General features: G+C 53.6%; 1 protein-coding gene across 1 annotated transcript; it reads left to right on the top strand.

Moving 5' to 3' along the window:
- Positions 1–7933: 7933 nt before the first annotated feature.
- On the top strand, positions 7934–20529 carry MYOC (myocilin). Its single transcript, XM_032319049.1, has 3 exons — positions 7934–8740; positions 17371–17496; positions 19703–20529. The coding sequence occupies exons 1-3, from the start codon at positions 8176–8178 to the stop codon at positions 20485–20487; spliced, it is 1476 nt and encodes a 491-aa protein (XP_032174940.1). The 5' UTR covers positions 7934–8175; the 3' UTR covers positions 20488–20529.
- Positions 20530–20849: the final 320 nt, after the last annotated feature.

Here is a 20849-nt window from a genome sequence, read left to right as displayed (position 1 = left end):
TTTGACTTCACATCAAAGATCACAAGTGGGTTGTGCTCCTTTGGTAATTATAAACTTTCAGCTTCTGAGAAGCTATTATAAACATCAAAACATTTCACAGGGTCCCGTGTGAATGGCTGCTGGATGTGTACTATGTACTGATGGACAAAATAACCATGGAAGGGGCGCCTGGGTGGCTCAGTCGTCAAGAGTCTGCGTTCAGCTCAGGTCATGATTCCCAGGGTCCTGGGATCGAGCCCCGCCTTGGTCCCTTTGCTCAGGGGAAGTCTGTTTCTCTCTGTTCCACGGCCTCTCCCTGCTCATTCTCTCTCTCAAATGAATAAATAGAATCTTTTAAAAAAATTAGAAAGAAATGTTTCTCTTCTTTGATGTAAGCCATGAGAAGCATTGTCCCATAGAAAAATGTAAATAGCACAGAGGGTCCTCCCCAAAAAACCCATGAACGTCCATTTTGCCTATGCTGTTCCTGCATGGCTACGGTGCCTATGATTTTTTTTTTAAATATTTATTTATTTATTTGATAGAGAGAGATCACAAGTAGGCAGAGAGGCAGGCAGAGAGAGAGGGGGAAGCAGGCTCCCCGCTGAGCAGAGAGCCCGACGCGGGGCTCGATCCCAGGACCCTGAGATCATGACCCAAGCCAAAGGCAGAGGCTTAAACCACTGAGCCACCCAGGCGCCTTTTTTTTTTTTTTTTTTACTTACGTGCGGATAAGAAGGGAAGCCCGAGTCATCCAGAAGTTGTCTCCATCTCCCCCTTAGCCCTCTGCTCCCCTATAACCTTTACTAACAATCTTCAAAATATCTTCTCATGCCTAGCCCCGTGCCAGGCACGCAGAACGCCCTCATGTACTTGTTCAGTGAATGTCCCACAACTGTTCCCACCATGGTAAGAAACACTGCCTGAACACGGTGAGGAAGAGATCAGTTGGGGGCGCTGAGCTAGTACTTCTCGTTCTTTCTTGCCAGCCCACATCGTCTAAGGGAATCTTGGCCCCGTTGGTTCTCTGGTCCAAACAGTGCCTTCGCCGCACCACCAACGCCCACCCCACCCCAGACACGGGACTGAATGGATTGTGCTTGAGTTTCTATCCCAAGAAGAGAACTCCAGTTGGCTCCTGACGGTGTGGTCGGCTTGAAGGGAGCTCTGCCGCCGGCTGTCTCCCGAAAATGTGATCTAGACAAGAGAGTCTGGAAGCAGAGCCAACGGGCGGTCACGCTGCGGGGGAGGGTAGGTGTGGGCTGGGGCACGTAAGGGGCCAGATGAAAGCTGAAGTGGGTGGGAAGACACTGGTGAAGTGGAGAAGGGAGTGACACATCAAGAAGGACATTTACGGAGGGCGGGGGGCACTGCGCAGCTTCTGAGAGGCGGGGAGCGCCGCGGCCGCGGTCAGTTTAGGGGAATACCTACCATAACCAGCGTCCTGCTCCTCAACCCCCATCATTTTTTTAAAGACTTTTTTTTAGGATTTATTTATTTGAGAGAGAGAACATGCACATGAGACCGAGGAGGTGGAGGGAGAGAATCCCAAGCAGACCCCTGCTGAGCACGGGGCACGAGGGGCTCCATCCCATGACCCTGAGACCACGACCTGAGCCGAAATCAGGAGTCGGGTGCTTGACTGACTGAGCCACCCAGCTGCCCTCTTAAGATCCTAATTTTAGGGGCTCCTGGGTGGCTCAGTGGGTTAAACCTCTGCCTTTGGCTCAGACCATGATCTCAGGGTCCTGGGATCGAGCCCTGCATGGGGCTCTCTGCTCAGCGGGGAGCCTGCTTCCCCCCCCCCCCCGCCTGCCTCTCTGCCTACTGTGATCTCTGTCAAATAAGTAAATAAAATCTTAAAAAAAAAAATCCTATTTTTAAGTAATGTCTACACTCAGCGTGGGCTCGAACCTACAAGCCCCGGATCAAGAGTTTCATGCTCGTAGACTGAGCCAGCCCCCCGACCCTTTCTCCTCCTTCTTTCCTCCTTGAGGAACCACGAAAGAGAATCTGTACCTTGAGAGTAAAGGAGGATTTCTTTGCTCAACCTAAGGAGGATCTGCGTCAGCAGGACTCATACCAGCCGCTGGGTGAGTCTCGGATCCCTGCTGGTTAGTCAGGGACTCTCCAGTAATACCCTGTTTACGCTGGTCGGCTCTGGTCCCAACCAGGGGAGGACACATAAACCCATCGGACATCCCCACATACACTGGGACTAATGTAGCCTTCAAGCTGCTTGTCAATAGGTCGTGTAGAAGAGAAACATCAGAGGAGCCTTGTGGAGCGCATTCTGGGGGCTTTCCTGCAACGGCTGTAAATCTAGACACGGGACGAAATGGGGAGGCAGAGAACATTCCGGTCCTGGCCCGTGAACCAGCCACGTGACCTTGCACAAGTCAACGAATCACTCTGACCCACGGTCTCTCTCTTTGTAAAGCAGGGATCCCCCGTCTTTGTTCAGCTCACGTCGGGGTTATCTCGAGAGGGTTAAATGAGCTGAGGTTTATGAAAGTGCCCCGGGAGCTCTTCGGCTCGGAATCAGAAGGAAGGTGTGTCAGCTCTAGGCCAGTTTCCAGGCTGTGTCTGCTCTTATTATAGTAACCAAGGTTGTTCCTGACAGGGGTATGAGACGCCATAAGGTAAGTCCATTAGGGAGGAGTTAAAAAAAGCAAAAAAATGACTGCCTTATGGCACTTGTCCAAGTGAAAATTCTAGGAGGGCAAATAATGATGGAAAACAAACTTTTCCCTGGCTTTTTTTTTTTTTTTTTAAGTAGGCGTGGAGCCCAACACAGGGCTTGAACTCATGACCCTGAGATCAAGACTTGAGCTGAGATCGAGAGTCAGATGCTTAATCCAGCCATAGTCCCACATGCCCCACTTGCTTTTTAATTTCAGGAAAAAATTATGAATCAGGAAAACAGCTCGAAAAGACATTTCCAAATTAATAATTAAATATCTGGTCCTTAGGGAGGGATTTTTATGTGAACTTGAAAGAAAAATGAGAAAAAGCGTGATTTGTTCAGGTCCCAAAGTGGATCATTATTTTTTTTTTTTTAAATACCAGCACAAGCAGCATCATTGTGTGGGGGCAAGTTCAGGAGGTCAGGCTAGCAGAGCACCTAGAAATAACAGCAAATCCCAGATTCTCAAAAACTCTTGAAAGATAATTCATTTTGAAAATTTTAAGAATAAACTAAATACAGATTACATCAATTTAAAGATGGGTAACAATTTTGTAAAGTCAGGCATACAAGGCTACAGTGTCCCAGCCCCTGATAGGTGACCAATCACTGTCCCCCAACCCCAGCTCTTCCAGCAGGACCCAGGACGGCCCCTGCTCCCCACTGTGAGGCAACCCTGATGCTCTTTCCAGACAGGGCTCTTCTTTGGTGTTTTGAATGAATCTCATTTTTTCTCTCTGTGTTTCCCTTTATTTTATTGATTTATTGGAGGCATTGTCACTCTTATTCAGGTTTTAGAGAGCTAATACCCATCTTTTCGCGGTAAGAGACCTGAGATTGCCAAGAGCCTTCAGACATGGAGCTCCTCCAAGTGCGGGATCTGTGCCTCCCTTTATCTCTCCGCACCTCCTACCCCACACCACGCTCACGAATACCCTGTGGAAATCCCGCCTGCCAACAACTGGCAGAGAATCAGCCCAGCACACCGCATCCTGAGGCCCTGCGATGTCCGTGGGACTAGCGGTAGAATCTGTGGGGCAAACGTTGCCCACAATATCCTGGTGATGATTTAAGTGTGGTTGGACTTGAACCGGATGCTGGCATGATGTTTGCCGCTCTCAGGACAACTCGCGGCGGGCTGTCACGACATCCATTCCGCCCCTAAACACCTCCCTCTCGGGGTACAACATGCTTCTGGGCGACACGAGTCCTGCCCTTGCAAGTCTGTCTCCTGACAGGAAGAAGATAGCCCGGTGCCCAGGCCCTGGACAACCCCGGGGGCCGGCGCGGGATGAAGAGCTGGTGCAGGGCTCCCTGGCTTAAGAGCCTCCCTCCCTTCCCCTCTGCTCCGGGTGGGGGGCAACAAAGGAAGGAGGCGTGGTTAGTCTGATCCATCCCTGGTCACTGCACACAGCCTGACACCAGACCTCACGGCAGGCCCAGAAGCCCAGGGACAGCCGTCATCAACACGTCATCTCATGAGGTCCCATTACAAATGACATCTCCCCGTGAAGCCTTTCCTGTTCCCGAGGAAATCTCCCTCCCCGGGGCTTCTCCAGCACTGAGGTTCCCGGAAGAGGCTCACCTGTAGCCACAGCTTGACAGCCCCTTCAGGGTGCCGAATAACAAACCCTCTGGATGACGTGACGGCCAGCAGGACGCGGAGGACAGGGGCCGCTCGGGCTGCTTTTCTCCACCGCCCCTCCCTGGTCCTCGTCTCCATGCGCTTCAGTTACCATTTCAGTTCACCAGGTCTTGCCGGAAGCCTCCCGATCTGTAATGAAAGAAAGGCATGCATGCGGCCATCCCAGAGGCTATGTGTGTGCATTTGCGGGAGGGGAGTGTGCCCCCAGCAGAATTCCCTCTCCAGCCGGGAGAGCCCTGCCCCCACCCAAGACACAGAGGGAGGTCCCCAGAGCGTCCTGAGCAGCCTCCGAGACGTGCCATAGCCTTGGTTTTCCCTCCTCAGGGCCCGTTTGCTTTCTCTTTCTGCTTCAGTTACGGGTCTACCCGTGCACCTCCTGAAAATGTGAGCGCTTGCACCTGCCAGTCACTGGGGACAACATGAACCGTGATCACAGCCCTGCCTTCACGGGGTTACATTTTCCCATGGGAGAACTGCCGGCTTACACCCAGCACTGAGCCAACAGAAACACAACCTTGAGCGGACAAGAATCACTGATGCTTATTTCTGCTGCTACCTAGTGGCCCCTGCTGCCTCCATCCTGCGCAGGAGGACCCCGCGGCACCTTCCAGGCCAGGTGCAGCAACAGGCACAACTGCCCTGGACTAACACACCCCGGGAGCGTCTTCTTGGCTCCCAACAGCTTCTGAGCTGGAGACTCCCTGACCCCCGGCTCCAGAAAGGAAATGGCCGTGGAACACAGTCTAACAGCGAATCTGCAGTGGACAGTGTTTCCTCAGAGGGAAACGGGGCTCCCTGTCCAGGCAAATTCCAGAAGGTGGAGACCCCTGGGTAGCAGGGGCGCCGGCCCGGAGGGGTGGTGACTGGCAGGAGGCTGGAGAGTGGGAGGAAGCGTGCGGGTGCCTACTGCTGCTCGGGCTGGGTGCCTACTGCTGCTCGGGCTGGGAGTCTGCTGTGCCCTCCCCAGCCCTCTGCCGAGGAGAGTAATTCTGTGCGAGGAAAGGCGGCAGTTCGGTAACATCGGCTGTAAGAAGCAAAGGGTGTGCATGAGTCTCCCTCACTGCAGGCCTTCATTTAACGGGAACGTAGGAAGCGAGCTCATTTCCCAGAGGGTCCGCTCCTGGACGAGGTGACTGGAGTCTTTCATGTATTCTGGGCAACTCCTGGGCCCTTGGGGGGACTCGGCTTGAGCGAGAAGGTGGGAACCTCAGCATCAGAAGACTCGGTTTTCTTTCTGGCTCTGCCACTCGTTGGCTGTGTGACCCCGGGCACGTCCTCTCCTTCTCTGGGCCTGCAAGCGTCCTTGTGGCTCTAGTCCCACGAAGGCTTTGAGAGGGGGATGGGGAGGCGGGCAGCAGGCGGAGCTCAAGCCGTGGACTCAAGTGGTGGTGCTGGGGGTCAGCGAAGGAAGGCGGAGTGTGGGAGCTCGTCAGTCCTCACCCCGCCAGGCTCCCGGGGGGAGAAGGATGGCGAGTCACAAGGACTGAAGAAAGCTCCATGAACCCAATAGCGATGTCTTCTTTTCCCGAGCATTTGCGGAGAACCATGAAGACCGTCGAGAATGACTGGTGGGTAGCGCTTGCCCCGCAGACAAGACCTGGGTTGGACCAAGTGAAAACGCCTTCACTCCCCACTGGCACCCATGGGAGTCGGGGGGGGCGTCCGACAGTGACTGCCACAGAGGGCCTGCAGCTCAGGGGAGACAGAGGCACGGAGAGGGACGGAGCGTGGGCCAGGAAGGCGAAGGTGTGCACAGCCTCGTGGGGACTGAGCCGATTTACGGACCGGGAGCCCCTGGTTGTCCCAGGCGGCGCTGGGCCCCGGAAAGGAACCCAGTCCAAGGGAAGTGAGAACACCGGACCCAAGCCCTAGACTCTTCCTTGATGAGCGGGGTGATTCTGAGCAAACTGAGGGCAGGAAAGTCACTCCCCTTTCTCTTTATCCGGAACGCCTTTCCTCCGTGCTGCCCGCGGCACAGCAACAATCTCACTTAGTCCTCTTAACAGAAGGCAAACGTTCCTGAGGATGAAGCCAAATGGGTTTGAGCCAGTTCTTGCCGTCTAGAAGAGATTGCACACAATCATCTCGGTAATGTTTGTCACCGGATTCAGGAGCTGAGAACAGGACCCCTTGGTCAGCAGTAAACGGCCACTTGTAAATGTCTCAAGGTCAAGTCTACCTTTAGAACCAAGGAAGAATAGAACCTTTAGCGCAAAAGCCGGTTTCCCCAAACACAAGGTGAGTCCGCTGGGGCACATCGGAAATATTTACTTCACAGATATGGAGGATGTTTTCGGTATCAGACAACATAAATTGCTCAAACGCAAACAGTATTCTAAAAGTTACTGGTGAGGCTGCTACACACATTCTGATTTGCACAGACCTCCTCTTGGCATATTTGGGAGTTGTTTTTTTTCTTAATTTATTATTTGTTTATTTGGTTCCTCTTCAGGTTTATTCATGTAAAGCAGGGATTGTTAAACGAGGCTCCAGAAAGCCTGGGAATTTGGATATGAAAAAAAAAATTGCACCTTTATTTTCAGCACCTTCTAACTAAATTTTAGGTTTAACATTTCATTCTGTTACGAAAATAGCCATAAACCCCAAGCTGTATTAGCAGGATCTGTGACTTTGTTGCTACCCATAGAAATCACAGACATTTTATGTTACATTTGCTTGATGCAGATAAATAGCATTTACGCTCACACTTAGAAAGTAGGCATCCATCCCCGTTTTTAAAGTAGCTAAAGATCTTGTTTCTAAAATGTTAATAAAGGTGGGGTGCCTGGCTGGCTCACTGGTAGAGCAAGAGACTCTGGGTCACCGGGTCATGAGTTCAAGCCCCATGTTGGGTGTGGAGCCTAATTTAATAAATTAGTTGATTTAAAGTATTAATGAGGAAGGACATACATAGTTCAAAATCTAAAAATATTTTGATAATAGTATTTCATTATCACATGCTTCCTTTGCAGTCATATATATTTTCTATATTTGAAAACATATTCCTGAGAAGCGTCCTACAGATTTCATCCATGATGATGAAGGCCCTTTTGCACACACGCACACACACACACACACACACTCACACACACATTCACACACCTGGTAAGAACTAGCCGAGAGGCTGTCACTGACAAGGGTGCCTGGGATGCGGGGACTGGCATTAGTAAGTCCTCCCAAATACACACCCACGCTTGTTTCAAAGCTGGCAGCAAGGGGAGAAGTCTGCTTCCAGCTGGTTCTACAGGTCGCGGCTCCTGAAGGCTGATGGCATGCGGCCCCTGTGTTCTGGCTGACCGTTACTTGTCACTGCCACAGGGACAGAGGGACTGTGTCTTGGGAATGTCTGCACCCTCGGTTTCTAAAGCAGTCCGTGATACGGAAGCAGGTCTCAGTGAGGTTTGCAGAGTAAATGGAAATGAATCCTTGGTGGGGCAGACACGCGTGTGGTCATGTTGGGTGAAGTGGACCCTGCGTGAACGTGTGTGCCCCAAAATAGGGTGGGGGTACAGGGACGATCGTAAGGGTATGGGTGCAGAGAGGGAGACGTTTTTTTAAAAGAAATTCAAAACAGATTTCTGGAATGTCCTATTCTAAGATGTTTCCTGGCCCTGAGCAAACAATTTCCCTGTACACGGCCCCACCCTGCCTCACGTGGCCTCCCCCTGCTCCCCACCGCGCAGGGCTGGCTCTGCAGTATATAGAGAGCGCCGTGCAGCCTCTGTGCGTGACCCCGCAGGGCCACCCACCCAGGCGCCGGGCAGGGCCAGAGAGCTTTCCCGGGGAAGCCTTGCCCAGCGCCCGCCCCGACGGCATCTGTGCAAGTCACCGCCACCACAAGCATCACTGCCACTGCAGGTGCACCATGGCCGCCGTCCAGCTGCTCCTTCTGGCCTGCCTCATGTGGGCTTTCGAGGCCAGGACGGCCCAGCTGCGGAAGGCCGATGACGGCAGTGGCCGCTGCCAGTACACCTTCAGCGTGGCCAGCCCCACCGAGCCCAGCTGCCCCGAGCAGGGCCAGGCGGCATCCGCCATCCGGGACCTGCAGAGAGACAGCAGCGCCCAGCGGGCCGACCTGGAGGCCACCAAAGCCCGCCTCAGCTCCCTGGAGGGTCTCCTCCGCCGACTGACCGAGGGCCAGGCAGCTGGGTCCTCAGACGGCCAGGAGGGGCTGCAGGGGGAGATGGATGCCCTGAGAAGGGACAGAGAACAGCTGGAAACCCAAGCCAGGGAGCTGGAGGTGGCCTATGGCAACCTCCTCCGCGACAAGGCAGCTCTGGAGGAAGAGAAGAGGCAGCTGGGGCAGGAGAATGACGATCTGGCCCGGAGACTAGAAAGCAGCAGCCAGGAGGTGGCCCGGCTGAGAAGGGGCCAATGTCCCCAGGCCCACAACTCCTCTCAGGATGCGCCACCAGGCTCCGGGGAGGAAGGTAAGAAAGAGGAGGGGCAAAGGGGCCCCCAAGTCCAGAAGGTACCTTGGTTCATGGTGTCCTGTTACAGGTGGCCCAGACGGGCCTTTCCCGCTGCCTCCGCTGTCCCCGAGACGGCACGTCTGGCACGAGGCGGATAAATGCGAGCGGCAGAGCGATCACACGTATCACTAGTGTCTGGCTCCCGGGCGGTCCGTTGGGTCAGAGGTTCCAAGTTCTCGTGCCTCCCGGCATGGCTCTCCCAATCTTAGCAAACCGACAAAAAGTAGGACCAGGTGAGACGTGTGCGTGTATAGGACTGGTAGAAAATTGCCAGCTATTGTCCTTAGAAAACCCTTCTCTGAATCTTCCTTTGGAGACTGTGATTCCTACGTTTTGTCATTAAAATGACCTCTGTGAGATGACCGCAGGTGAATGAAATCATAGTAGACCTTAGGGGGTTTGCTTTTGTTTTGTTTCTTCCTGTAATGTCCTGTCTTGGCAAAATAAAGAGATGGCAACCCTTTGTCGGGTTCCTCGGTTCGTGGTTTGGGGAGTTTTCCAACTCTTTGCCCAGTCTAAGAACCTCTGCTTTCAAGGCCCCGGGCCGCTCCTTGAGGTGGCTCCTTCTCACTGGGACACTCTTCTGCTCGTCCTGGCCCCCGCTGGAAGGTGAGTCCGTGGGTGTGCACTGCGACATGTGGCACCCTCTCCCCATTATTCGAGAGGATGGTATTTGTGTCACTTTTTGTGAAATTCTGCCCCCAAATACTCCGTTTCATAATTAGTTTTCCGATCAGAAAGAAACAAGTGAGCAAAGCCAATGGTGAGGCAGGTAGTCCAGATGCTCCAGAGACATCAACATCATGAAAGAGGAGGGGGTGTGGCTCGTTCCAGAGTCTAGGTGCTAAGGAGATGCGATGGCCAAATCCAGCGCCTGGCCTTGGAAGGGGTCCTACATCTGGGCGAGAAAAGCCACAGCGACAGGTTTGGAATCACCGAGGAGGGAATGTAGACTATCAGGTCCTGTCGTGGGCTAACACTCAGTTTCTTGGGTGCGAGGCGGTATCGTAGCTGTGAAGCGTATCCTTCTTCTAAGGAGACGCATACTCATGCTAGGGGGTGAGGAGTCAGAATGCTGCAGTTTACTTTCTGATGGTTCAGTGAAAACTGCAAATGTATCAAGAGTGACAGAAACAAAGGAAAAACAAATGTGACCAGATAGTAACAATTGGTGACTTTCAGTGAGCTGCACAGGGTGAGGGGCTTTTATTGTACGATTCTTTCAGCTTTTCAAATAGTTCGGAGATCTTCAAAATACAACAACTATTTTCTTTAAAGCTTTATTTATTTCTTTATTCATGAGAGAATGAGTGAGAGAGAGCATGAGAGAGGAGAAGGTCAGAGGGAGAAGCAGACTCCCCAAAGAGCCGGGAGCCCGATGCGGGACTCGATCCTGGAAGTCCGGGATCATGACCTGAGCCGAAGGCAGTCGCTCAACCAACTGAGCCACCCAGGCGCCCCCAACAACTATTTTTTTGAAAGGGCTTTCTAGGGGCATCTGGGTGACTCTAACAGTTAAGCATCGGCTCTTGACCTCAGCTCAGGTCTTGATCTCAGGGTCGTGAGTTCAAGTCCCACCTTGGTCTCTGTGCTGCGTATGGAGCCTAATTAAAAAAAAAAAAAAAATGACTTCCTATCTGAGAGGCAAAGTCTGCATGTAAATGAGACTGAAAAACCCAGAAGTCAATGCTCAGGTATGACCTTAGGCAAGTCACTTAACCTCTGCCCCTTAGTTTCTTATCTGTTACGTGGTAATGAAAATTCCTCCTGTGAATGATTCCTGTGCTGTTCAAATGAAATAACTCCCAGGTGTAAAGGACTTTTTAAAAATCCTGTATTTCTAGGGGTACCTGGGTGGCTCAGTGGGTTAAAGCCTCTCCCTTCAGCTCAGGTCATGGTCCCAGGGTCCTGGGATCGAGCCCACATCGGACTCTCTGCTCAGCGGGAAGCCTGCTTCCTCCTCTCTCTCTGCCTGCCTCTCTGCCTGCTTGTGATCTCTGTCTGTCAAATAAATAAATCTTTTTTAAAAAATCCTGTATTTCTATAGTTGGAAGAGACTCAATTCTAAATTTTACAACAAAGAAAAAAGTAAGGTGTGAAGACCCCGGGCCCCGGGGGGCACAGTGATTAGTAGTGGCAGGAAGACTTGTGTACCTGAGTCTTCGAGCACTGATAAAAGAATCAGTATTCATAGAAACATGATGAATCATTACTTATTTCCGACTGTTAAGTGATGGAGTCACATAATCAACAAAAATCTGTGTGTGTGCGTGCGTGTGTGTGTGTGTATAAACAGAGGCAACTTTTTTTTATTGTTCTGTCATTTAACAAGACTTGGGGAATTTATTAGCTGTGCTCTCTAATTCCACATTTCTTTTTCTTCTTTCCAGCTGCTCTACTTTTGAAATGGGGACAACAGCCCATTAGAGTGAACTCCAAACTTGGAAGGTCTTTTTTGCAATGAGTTTTTTAAAATTTTTTATTTTTTTTTCCCATGAGCAGGAGATTACATTAGCACAAGAATGTAGAGCTGCAAAAGCAGCCCACAAAACGTCTGAGCCCCTGGCTCGTTTTGTGCAGATACGGAAACTGAGGCCCAGAGCTGGTCCGTGGCCACCTAGTCAGCAAGTGGCAGAACCAGAGCTGAATTCTAATTCAATCCCTCCCACCTGAGGTCCAGTGGCCCTTCAGGACCTTGAAGTGACCTCTAGTTTACAGAACCTAAAGATAAAAGACAGGAAGTTTCCATTTATTTCCAATATTATTATTTAAATTTAAACTTAAATTTAAATTAAGTTTCCAGTATTATTATTTAAAAAAAGATAACATTTTATTTTAAGTAATCTCTACACCCAGCATGGGGCCTGAACTCACAGCCGGAGGTCGTCCTACACTCCACCCCCTGAGCCAGCTGGGCACCCCAGGAAGGTTACATTTAAATATCGGGAAAGAAACGTTTGGAACAAAAGATAGGCTTCAAGGTCCTAGATCTGCAGGTAGAGGGCTTTCTGGGCCGCGGGAATTTAAGTGTGGGTATGCTTTCTGCAGGGGCAGCGAGAGCTGAAGGGGGGAAGCTGGGGGAGGGCTCAGCGAGGCCGCGTGAGCCGGGACCAGGGAGACCACAGAAGGTGGATTTTTCTCACTCGGCCTGTCACTGAAACTGTCACCACTACTGTCTTTATGGTGTAATCATTACCTAGAAAAAGGTCGCCCTCGAATCACAGAAATCTCTCGTTCAGTGTGCGTGGTGTGCACGTGTGTGTGTGTGTACATGTGAGAGAATGGAGATCATATATATATAATTTTGTAGTAATCGTTTTGTAGCAAAATGTCTGGAAACCTGTTAAGCCCAGAGTAGAAACAGAGATTACCGGATGACATATCAGAGCCGGTTATTAGTGTCACAAGAGAAGCCTCCTTTTCCCATCGTCTGACCTCTGCTTCTGACCTCGGTCCTCCCAGAGGACAGCCTGGGATGGGGGCTCGTGTGCAGTGGTTTGTATGGGCCACGACCCCAGGGAGCAGAGGCCGGGACAGGGGGGAGAGAGTCAGGGAAGGAAGCGGAGCCTGTAAGGAGTGGGGGGCATTCTCCAGGGGAGCCGCACAGTGGCTGGTGGGGCTGCGTAGAAGGCAGCAGAGCAAGGGAGCTTTCCTCGTGCGTCGGACACTCTGCTGTCCGAGGTCATCGTGCCAGAGGGGGCATGGGTCCCGGGCTGGCTCTAGCAGAGGCTCAGGGAACCCGGGGCAGGGCGGCTGAGACGGGGTCCTGCGGGGGACAGGGGCACAAGGCAGGCGGCCGCAGCAGTGAGTGGGAAAGGGAGGGCGGGTATGAAGGAAGCGCCCCAGAGCTGTTCCAAGCTCAGGATAATAATCCCTCGTGGGGGTTACCGCGCAGATGAGAAGTGCCAGGGAGAAGCATCCCAACCACAGGCTGCAGAGCGGTCGGAGCTCCGAAGGCCTCTTGTGCTCGAGCTGTGCTGCTGTTTATTTTTTTATTTTTTTTTAAGATTTTATTTATTTGTCAGAGAGAGAGAGGGAGAGAGAGTGAACACAGGCAGATGCAGAGGGAGAAGCAGACTCCCTGCCGAGCAAGGAGCCCGATGTGGGACTCGATCCCAGGACGTTGGGATCATGACCTGAGCCGAAGGCAGCTGCTCAACCAACTGAGCCACCCAGGCGTCCCTGTGCTGCTGTTTAAAAATGCCCTTTAATGACTAGACTTCAGCACACACCGATCTGAGAGCAGGACCGTCGGAGCAGCACCGGGGACGTGAGTCCGGCAGCGCCCCTTGGCTTTCCTGGGTGGCTTCTAGGTCACACCTGCTAGAACGCAGCTGTGAAGTAGAGGTCAGGGACATTGGCAGCGCATGCAGGAAATTACCAACATTCTGTAGGAGACATAAGCTTTTCAACCACAGAAGGACTGAATTGTTTTTTTTTTAAGATTGTATTTACTTATTTATTTGACAGAGATCACAAGGATGCAGAGAGGCAGGCAGGGGGGGTAGTAGCAGGCTCCCCGCTGAGCAGAGAGCCCGATGCGGGGCTTGATCCCAGGACCCTGAGACCATGACCTGAGCCGAAGGCAGTGGCTTAACCCACTGAGCCACCGAGGCACCCAGAAGGACTGAATTTTAACAGAAGCAAATAAAAGCTCTAAAAATCTTTGGCTGTGGGATACAATACTGAACTCAGTATTAGGTGACATTTGGAGTGAGATCAGAGTGATGTTTAAACATTCCAGAGGGATGTTTGACACATTTTTACTGAGAATCTTTCATTCAGTTTGACCTGCGGATACCGAGGTCAAGGTTGCGTCACTTGGCCGAAGTCACACACCGGGTGCGAGGCGGGTCCGAACTAGGAAGCTCTGACCTGGCCCAGGCCAGGCTCGTTCGCGCAGCTGCTTGCCAGCCTCGGGGCTGCGTGTCCCCTCCCACGGGCTTCTGTCTGGGGCCGGGCAGCCCTACGCTGGGAGCTGACCATTGCCGGTGCTCCTGCCGGACACAGCCAAGAAGCCGCCGGCGGACCTGTCATCGGCCCGCGCCCTCGGCCGGCTGAGCAAGGGCCGCACAGTTGTTTCAGAAGCCTCTCCCTGCCGTTCTGTTTCGCTGTGGTGCTCGCTTACTCCCAAGCAAGCACATGAGGGGGTTCCAGCAACCGTGAAGAAAGGCGCAGGGGTGAGGCAGAGAGGGAGAGGCCAGGAGAAGGAGGGAAAAGGGGCTCCACTAAGCAGAGCGGGCGAGAGCACCAGGAGAGGAGCCCCCGAGGCCACCGCGGCTGCCCTTCCTCCCACAACGTCCCTCCGGCGCCCTCTGCCGAGAAAGCGCGACACCGTCCCCACTTACTCACTCTGCAGAGAGAGCTCTAGTGGGCAGAGCGGCAGGGAGAGGAGAAGCAGAGGCCCGGAGCAGGGAGCCGGTGTGGGGACTCCAGCCTGGGCCCCTGGGATCATGACCTGAGCTGAAGGCAGTGGCTTCACCGATTGAGCCGCCCAGGCGCCCGTCATCGTGCCCGTCATCGCGCCCGTCGTCCCCACTGTAAAGGAGACATCCTTGTTTTTCAGAACGCATCTAGGGAAGGCTGCATGTGGCACAAGGGGCAATTAATTTACGACGACAAACTTCCCCCGACGAAGTTCCCACCTGCCATGACCTCGGCAGACCTGGGCTCAAGTCCTTAGTCCTGCCACTAACCAGCGGTGTGACCGTAGGCAAGTTACTTGACTTCTCTGAGCCTGTTTTCTCTTCTCCAAAATGAAGGTACGATCGTCCACGTCAGGACTGTTCCGTGGAATAGACGTGATGAGCGCAGGACCCGGCTCCTGGGAGGCGCTTAATAACTAATAATTAAATTAGTTCCAAGCTGCAGTCCTAAAGTCTTTTCCTATTTCTTTAGAAGCTGTGAAGGTATCAGAGCGCAGACACAATTCCTGCGAAACTGCCCCGCCGTGTGGAGAGAGCTCGAAGCACCTGCTAGTGGTCTCTTCTCACAAAGGATCTGTTTTCAGGATTTCAGTATCTTCAGGGAAGTCGCCCCGGAAAATGCCTTTCTGCATTCGTTTTCCCCACTTGCTTTATCTCCTCTCTGATTAAAGTGGGCACTTTTCTTTGTTTTCTTCTTACTGATTCACAGGTGTGTACCCTTCAGTGTGTGTCTGTTTCCCAGTAAGTCACTAAGCTCCACGAACACGCTGGCCACATTCTCGGAGCGCAGTAAGTGCGTCAGGTGTGCAGAGAAGGAGCTGGCGCCGGGGGTGGGGGGGTGTGTGTGGCAACTGTGGGTCCCGGAGCTGAAGGGCAGGGAACTGGGGAGCAGCAAGAGAACCTTCTAGAGGTTTATAGAAACGCCACCGCAGTATTTCTCACCTCACTCTGCCTAACGCTAGCTCCGGTATTCGGAGCATGCACTGAAATGGTTAAAGCAGTTAGAATTATTCCAAAGAACAGTCCGTGATGGTCTGAGGAGGTTGCCCAGGAAGAGAGAGAGCCCACCTCAGGGAGTTTGCTCAACACCTGCTTTTGAGAAACTGCCCTGCCGGGCCTTGCGGCCCATCAGCCTCTGCTCGTGCAGAGCAGGGTCAAGGCTCTGTCGTTCTGTTTTAGACCTAAGAGGAGGTGGAGACGGGAGAGGCAGACGGAGAGGGTGAAGCCTGTGCTCCAGGAAGCAGGGACGGTTACAGACGCCTCTGCTCGCCCCGGTAGAGGAAGGGGGTCGCTCACTTACCTTTTGGCTCCTCGGCCCAGGGGGAGGAGGGTGGTGGCTGGAGATTGATGGAAACTCCGCCTGACCTCGTGAATCGGCCTCTGCCTTGGGTACCCTCTTAGGTCAAGGCCATCTTCAGAGCGAAGAGCCCAGGGCTTTTCTCACCTCCACAGACCTTCAGGCAGATGGAAAGAGGAGTCAGGAAGCCAAATTAATCTCCTAGGACCCTCCAGGAGCCACTTGTATTGTCTGAGGGGTTCTTATTCCCAAAGTAGTCTGGAACGAACCCACGTTACTTCTCAGCAAGAGGGCTTGGCCAGACCACGGGCCAGCTGTCATCATTCACCGTGTACCTCCACACCTAGACCTCGTTGCACTGGCAGGTGTTCCAGAGGGGCTGGCTACTTAGTCGGGCGGACAGCTCCCCAAGACTGGGGAGACTGAAGGCCCTGGACTCATTCCTGATGGTCCCTGGACTTTGGGTGCACATCTAGAACGCCCTCAGTTGGCTACACGTTTTGGCTTAAGGGTCTTAATGACTCCTGCAGCCCCTCGGGACTGAGGGACTTCCCAGGGCGGGAGGACACACCCCCTGCAGGGCCGTTCCTCCCGGGGAGGCCAGTTCAGGTCTGCAGAGCGCGGCAGAGGCAGCCCCACGCAGGCCTCAGAGCCTCAGCCCGTTAGGAAACCGTCTCTGCCTCCCTCTAGTTCTGAGCGCCGAAGCTAACTCCCAGCAACTATAAGAAGCACCTGAGTCCGGACACGTGAAAATCTGAAACAAAAACAAAAACGTGTGGCTTAAAATTGATGACACGTGTGTAGCCAGAAGGGCTAAGTGTTTCATTATCAGCTTCCGTGCCTGCCAGGTTGCATTTAGGAGAGAGGAGACAGACCCGGCTTTACACGCTCAGCTGACGCACTCTGTCAGATCCCCTTCCGAGACCAGTTGTGGACAGGGGCAGAGTGTGTGGGACTCCTCCCGGAATCTGCGGGGCAGGGGGCTCAGTTGAGGGAAGGGGTGCGGAGGACACTGGTCAGACACGGAGTTACCACACTATGTCCCACTTAGCTACTTCAGTTTAGGATTAGGGTCAGACAAGAGTCCTTGCACGCGAGGGAAAAGCAGGAGTCCGGAGCAACAGCTTAGCTGTTTTAAAATGCAGCTTTATCGTCGGGTACAGCCCGGGAGCTGACTGCTCCTGGGAGTTCCAAGTCCTCATATTCCATTGAGTGATGTAAACGTAAAGCCGGGTCTGTCTCCTGCAGGAGCATGTGCATCGTGACGGGAGAAGAACCTTTTGTCATGCAGGGGACTGTTAATTGTTGCATTTCAGGCGTCCCCGGAAGATGCTGAGGACCTTCTCAACACCCTCGAATCACACCTCACCTGCTCATAAATTGGGGAATTATTTTGTGTACAAGCTTACTTTATTTATTTTAAATACCCTGTTCTGAGCAAGGCACATCGCGATGCTATCTATTGTTTGGGAGCTTCTCGTTATGGGAATTTTTCAAACACTCGTAAAAGTGGAGAGAAACAAGAACCCCAGGGTACCCGTCACCCCGCTCCAACAGCTGCCCATGGAATCCCACCGTGTTTTATCTCCACCCTCAACACTACAGATTTATTATCTTTTTAAAAACCTTTTTTAAAGTTTTGTTTGTGTAAGTCATCTCTACACCCAACATGGGTCTCGAACTCACGACTCCAAGATCAAGAGTCACATGCACTTCTGACAGAACCATCCAGACACCCCTACATATTTATTGTCTTAAATCCCCAACACTGTCATGTCTGTGGGAGCCTATTTAAATACCATCCTCAGTGTAGTCATTGGGCCCTTTTCGTCGTACTACAAATTTGTCTCTTTCTTTTAATACAGTTCCTAAACAGAATGTGGAGACCGCGAACTTCCAGGAGCTGAAGTCAGAGTTAACTGAGGTTCCTGCTTCCCGAATCCTGAAGGAGAGTCCATCTGGCCATCCTGAGAATGAAGAGGAAGACCCTGGTACGAAGTTAAATGTCTTCCCTTTTGTCCACACACGGTCTTTGTCTGGGCCTGTTCTGTGTTCAGAGCTGGTCTGTCCGCTTTGCGGGGAGGGCGAACCATCAGCTCTGGCAGTGAGGCAGGGAAAGTGGGAGAGGAAGACCCCCTCTCGGCTCCCTTCCCAGAGAAGCCCCGCAGGAAGTCAGCCTTTCTTAGCAAAGCCCTATATCTCACTCGCTGCCCCCCACGGGGATGGTGGGCTCAGCTGGGCTGCGCTGGGGGAAGAGGAGAGAGGGGGACTCTCACCCCCGTGACTGCCACCTAGAAGTCCATCGCATTGTCCAGCAGGTCCTTCAGATCTTTCTTTTTCTTCAGGCCCGATGACCCCATGTGCCCTCTCAGCACACAGTTAGCAGATACTCAGCAGAAGTGTCTTTTCTGAACTGTGGGTACTGAGAAGTACAGCTGCCCCTCTCCAAAGTGCTCCCTGAAAGCCGGACTTAAGGCGGGCTCTTTCAGAAGCTGTGACTACCTGTGTTTCTGGAAATTACTTCCAGCACAGGAGCTTGCATGGCGATGGGGATGTTTTAAAGTTTTCCAAATACGGTTCTCTGAGACCCGAGCAGCAAAGACTTCCCACCCTTTACACGGAGAGTGAAAAAAGCACAGATAGCTGCTTGTCTGTTTCAGCCAAGTCTACATTTTTAACCACCTATTCATCACATTTTAAAACGTATGTTCGGGTTTTATTGTATTAAAATGACCCCTATACTATGTGGTCCATCAGTTCAGGCTTGAAGAACTTTGTTTTACAGAGGGTTTTTTTCTTTTCTTTTCTTTTCTTTTCTTTCTTTCTTTTGTTTGTTTGTTGGTTTGAGAGAGAGAGCATGAGAGGGGAGAAAGTCAGAGAGAGAAACAGGGACTTCTCCTCCCTGTTGAGCAGGGAGCCTGATGTGGGACTCAATCCTGGGACTCCAGGATCATAACCTGAGCCAAAAGTAGTCACTTAACCAACTGAGCCACATAGGCACCTGGTTTTACAGAGTTTATTATAATGACTTGATTTTTGTTTCATTTTTATTAATTTTTTTAAGATCTTATTTATTTATTTATTTGAGAGAGAGAGAGAGAGAGAGAGCACACACAAATAGGGGGAAAGGGGCAGAGGGAGAGGGAGAAGCAGACTCCCTGCTGAGCAAGGAGACCAGCACGTGGCTGGGGCTGGATCCCAGAACCATGAGATCAGGATCTGAGCTGAAGGCAGCTGCCCAACTGACTGAGTCACCCAGGTGCCCTTGTTTATCTTTTTTTTTTTTCTTTCTTTCTTTCTTTTTTTTTTTTTTTTTGAGATTTATTTACTGGGACGCCTGGGTCCCAGTAAATAAATGGGTGGCTCAGTGGGTTGGGCGGCTGCCTTCGGCTTGGGTAGTGCTCTCAGGGTCCTGGGATCCAGTCCCGTGTGGGGCTCCTTGCTCAGTGGGGAGGCTGCCTCTCCCTCTGCCTCTGCCTGCCACTCTGCCTGCCTGTGCTGGTGCGCTCTCTCTCCCTCTCTCTAACAAATAAATAAATAAAATCTTTTTAAAAAAGATTTATTTACTTATTTATTTGACAGACAGAGATCACAAGCAGGCAGAGAGGCAGACAGAGAGGGTTGAGGGAAGCAGGCTCCCCGCGGAGCAGAGAGCCCGATGTGGGGCTCGATCGCAGGACCCTGGGATCATGACCTGCGCCAAAGGCAGAGACTTTAACCCACTGAGCCATCCAGGCGCCCCCCCCCCCATTTCATTTTTAAAAAATGAATTTAACCAGACATGAAAGTAAAGAGTAGTATAACAGACACCGTCAGTTTCTGCCCGGCGTCAGTCAAATATTAGGAATACATCTGGAGGCCCTCCCTGCAGCCTTCCTCTTTACAACAGATACCGGGTGACATGTGTCACTAATACTTTCCAGGCCATTTACTCTCTACCAGGTACCTAACATGTGTGATCACATTGAACACCTACAACATCCCTACTACCCGAAACTGTCCCTTTGTACCCACGACCACGCCAGGGTCGAGGGGCTGAGGGACCCGAACGGCACCGTGCCGGGGAAGGGCAGAGCCTGACCTTGACCCCGGCGCCCCATCTCCTGGGCTGTGGCTCGGGCGGGCTCGGGCGCGCGGCCGCGGGGCGCACGGACGGTGGCAGAGCGGCCCGGGTCATGCGTGTGTCGCGCCCCACAGGCTGCGGAGAGCTGGTCTGGGTGGGCGAGCCGCTCACCCTGCGCAGAGCCGAGACGGCCGCGGGCAAGTACGGCGTGTGGATGCGAGACCCGAAGCCCCGGCCCCCGCACACGGCGGAGACCACGTGGAGAGTGGACACGGTGGGCGCCGACGTGCGGCAGGTGTTCGAGTACGACCGCGCCGCGCAGTTCCTGCAGGGCCGCCCCTCCAGGGTGCACGTGCTGCCGCGGCCGCTGGAGAGCACCGGCGCCGTGGTCTACGCGGGCAGCCTCTACTTCCAGGCCGCGGGGTCGGCCACGCTGGTGCGCTACGACCTGGCCTCCGGGACGGTGCGGGCCGAGAGGGAGCTGCCGGGCGCCGGCTTCCGCGGGCAGTTCCCGTACTCGTGGGGCGGCTACACGGACATCGACCTGGCGGTGGACGAGACGGGGCTGTGGGCCATCTACAGCACGCGCGCGGCCCGGGGCGCCATCGTCCTGTCGCGGCTGAGCCCCGAGAGCCTGGCCCCGCGGCGCACGTGGCAGACCAACATCCGCAAGCGCGCGGTGGCCAACGCCTTCCTGGTGTGCGGCCGCCTCTACACGGTCAGCAGCTACGCGTCGCCCGACGCCGCCGTCAACTTCGCCTACGACCCGGCCACGGGGCGCACCAAGGCGCTGCGGGTGCCGCTGCGGGTCCGCCACGGCTACAGCAGCGCGCTGGACTACAACCCGCGCGAGCGGCGCCTCTTCGGCTGGGACAACTTCCACATGGTCGCCTACGACGTCCGCCTCTCGCGGGGCTGAGCGCGCGGCGGCCCGGCCCGGCCCGGCCCTCGGGGCGCGATCTGCGGCCGCCCCCGGGCCAACCCTGGGGCTCCGGGGGCCGAGGCGGGGGGAGGGCTCCCGCCAGACCGCCCGCCTGGCCCCGGGTCGTCCCCGGCCGGCTGCTGGTTCCCGCCGCCGCAGCGGGGTCAGACCAGCGGCTCTTGTGGCCGCGCGCGGGGGTGGGGGTCGGGGGGCTTCGCGCGGCGTCGCTGCGGCGCCCCATAACCTTGGCCCCGCGAAATAAAGCGATCTCACAGCCTGTCCTGACCTCCGCCTGCTTTGCTTAGGAGAGCCCGGAATCCGGCACCTGATAATCCCTCGGGGTGGGAGCTGAGCCAGCA

The sequence above is a fragment of the Mustela erminea genome, chromosome 17, assembly GCF_009829155.1.
Source record: "Mustela erminea isolate mMusErm1 chromosome 17, mMusErm1.Pri, whole genome shotgun sequence".
NCBI classification, from domain to species: domain Eukaryota; kingdom Metazoa; phylum Chordata; class Mammalia; order Carnivora; family Mustelidae; genus Mustela; species Mustela erminea.
The sequence above is the reverse complement of the archived record's forward strand: the minus strand, read 5'-3'. Positions and strand labels throughout refer to the sequence as shown.

Bases quoted from the DNA above. Each gene is read 5' to 3' on its own strand.
- MYOC (XM_032319049.1), top strand. From the start codon at position 8,176: ATGGCCGCCGTCCAGCTGCTCCTTCTGGCCTGCCTCATGTGGGCTTTC. The intron at 8,741-17,370 runs GTAAGAAAGAGG...CTTTTAATACAG, and splicing joins ACCAGGCTCCGGGGAGGAAG to TTCCTAAACAGAATGTGGAG. The intron at 17,497-19,702 runs GTACGAAGTTAA...CGCGCCCCACAG, and splicing joins GAATGAAGAGGAAGACCCTG to GCTGCGGAGAGCTGGTCTGG.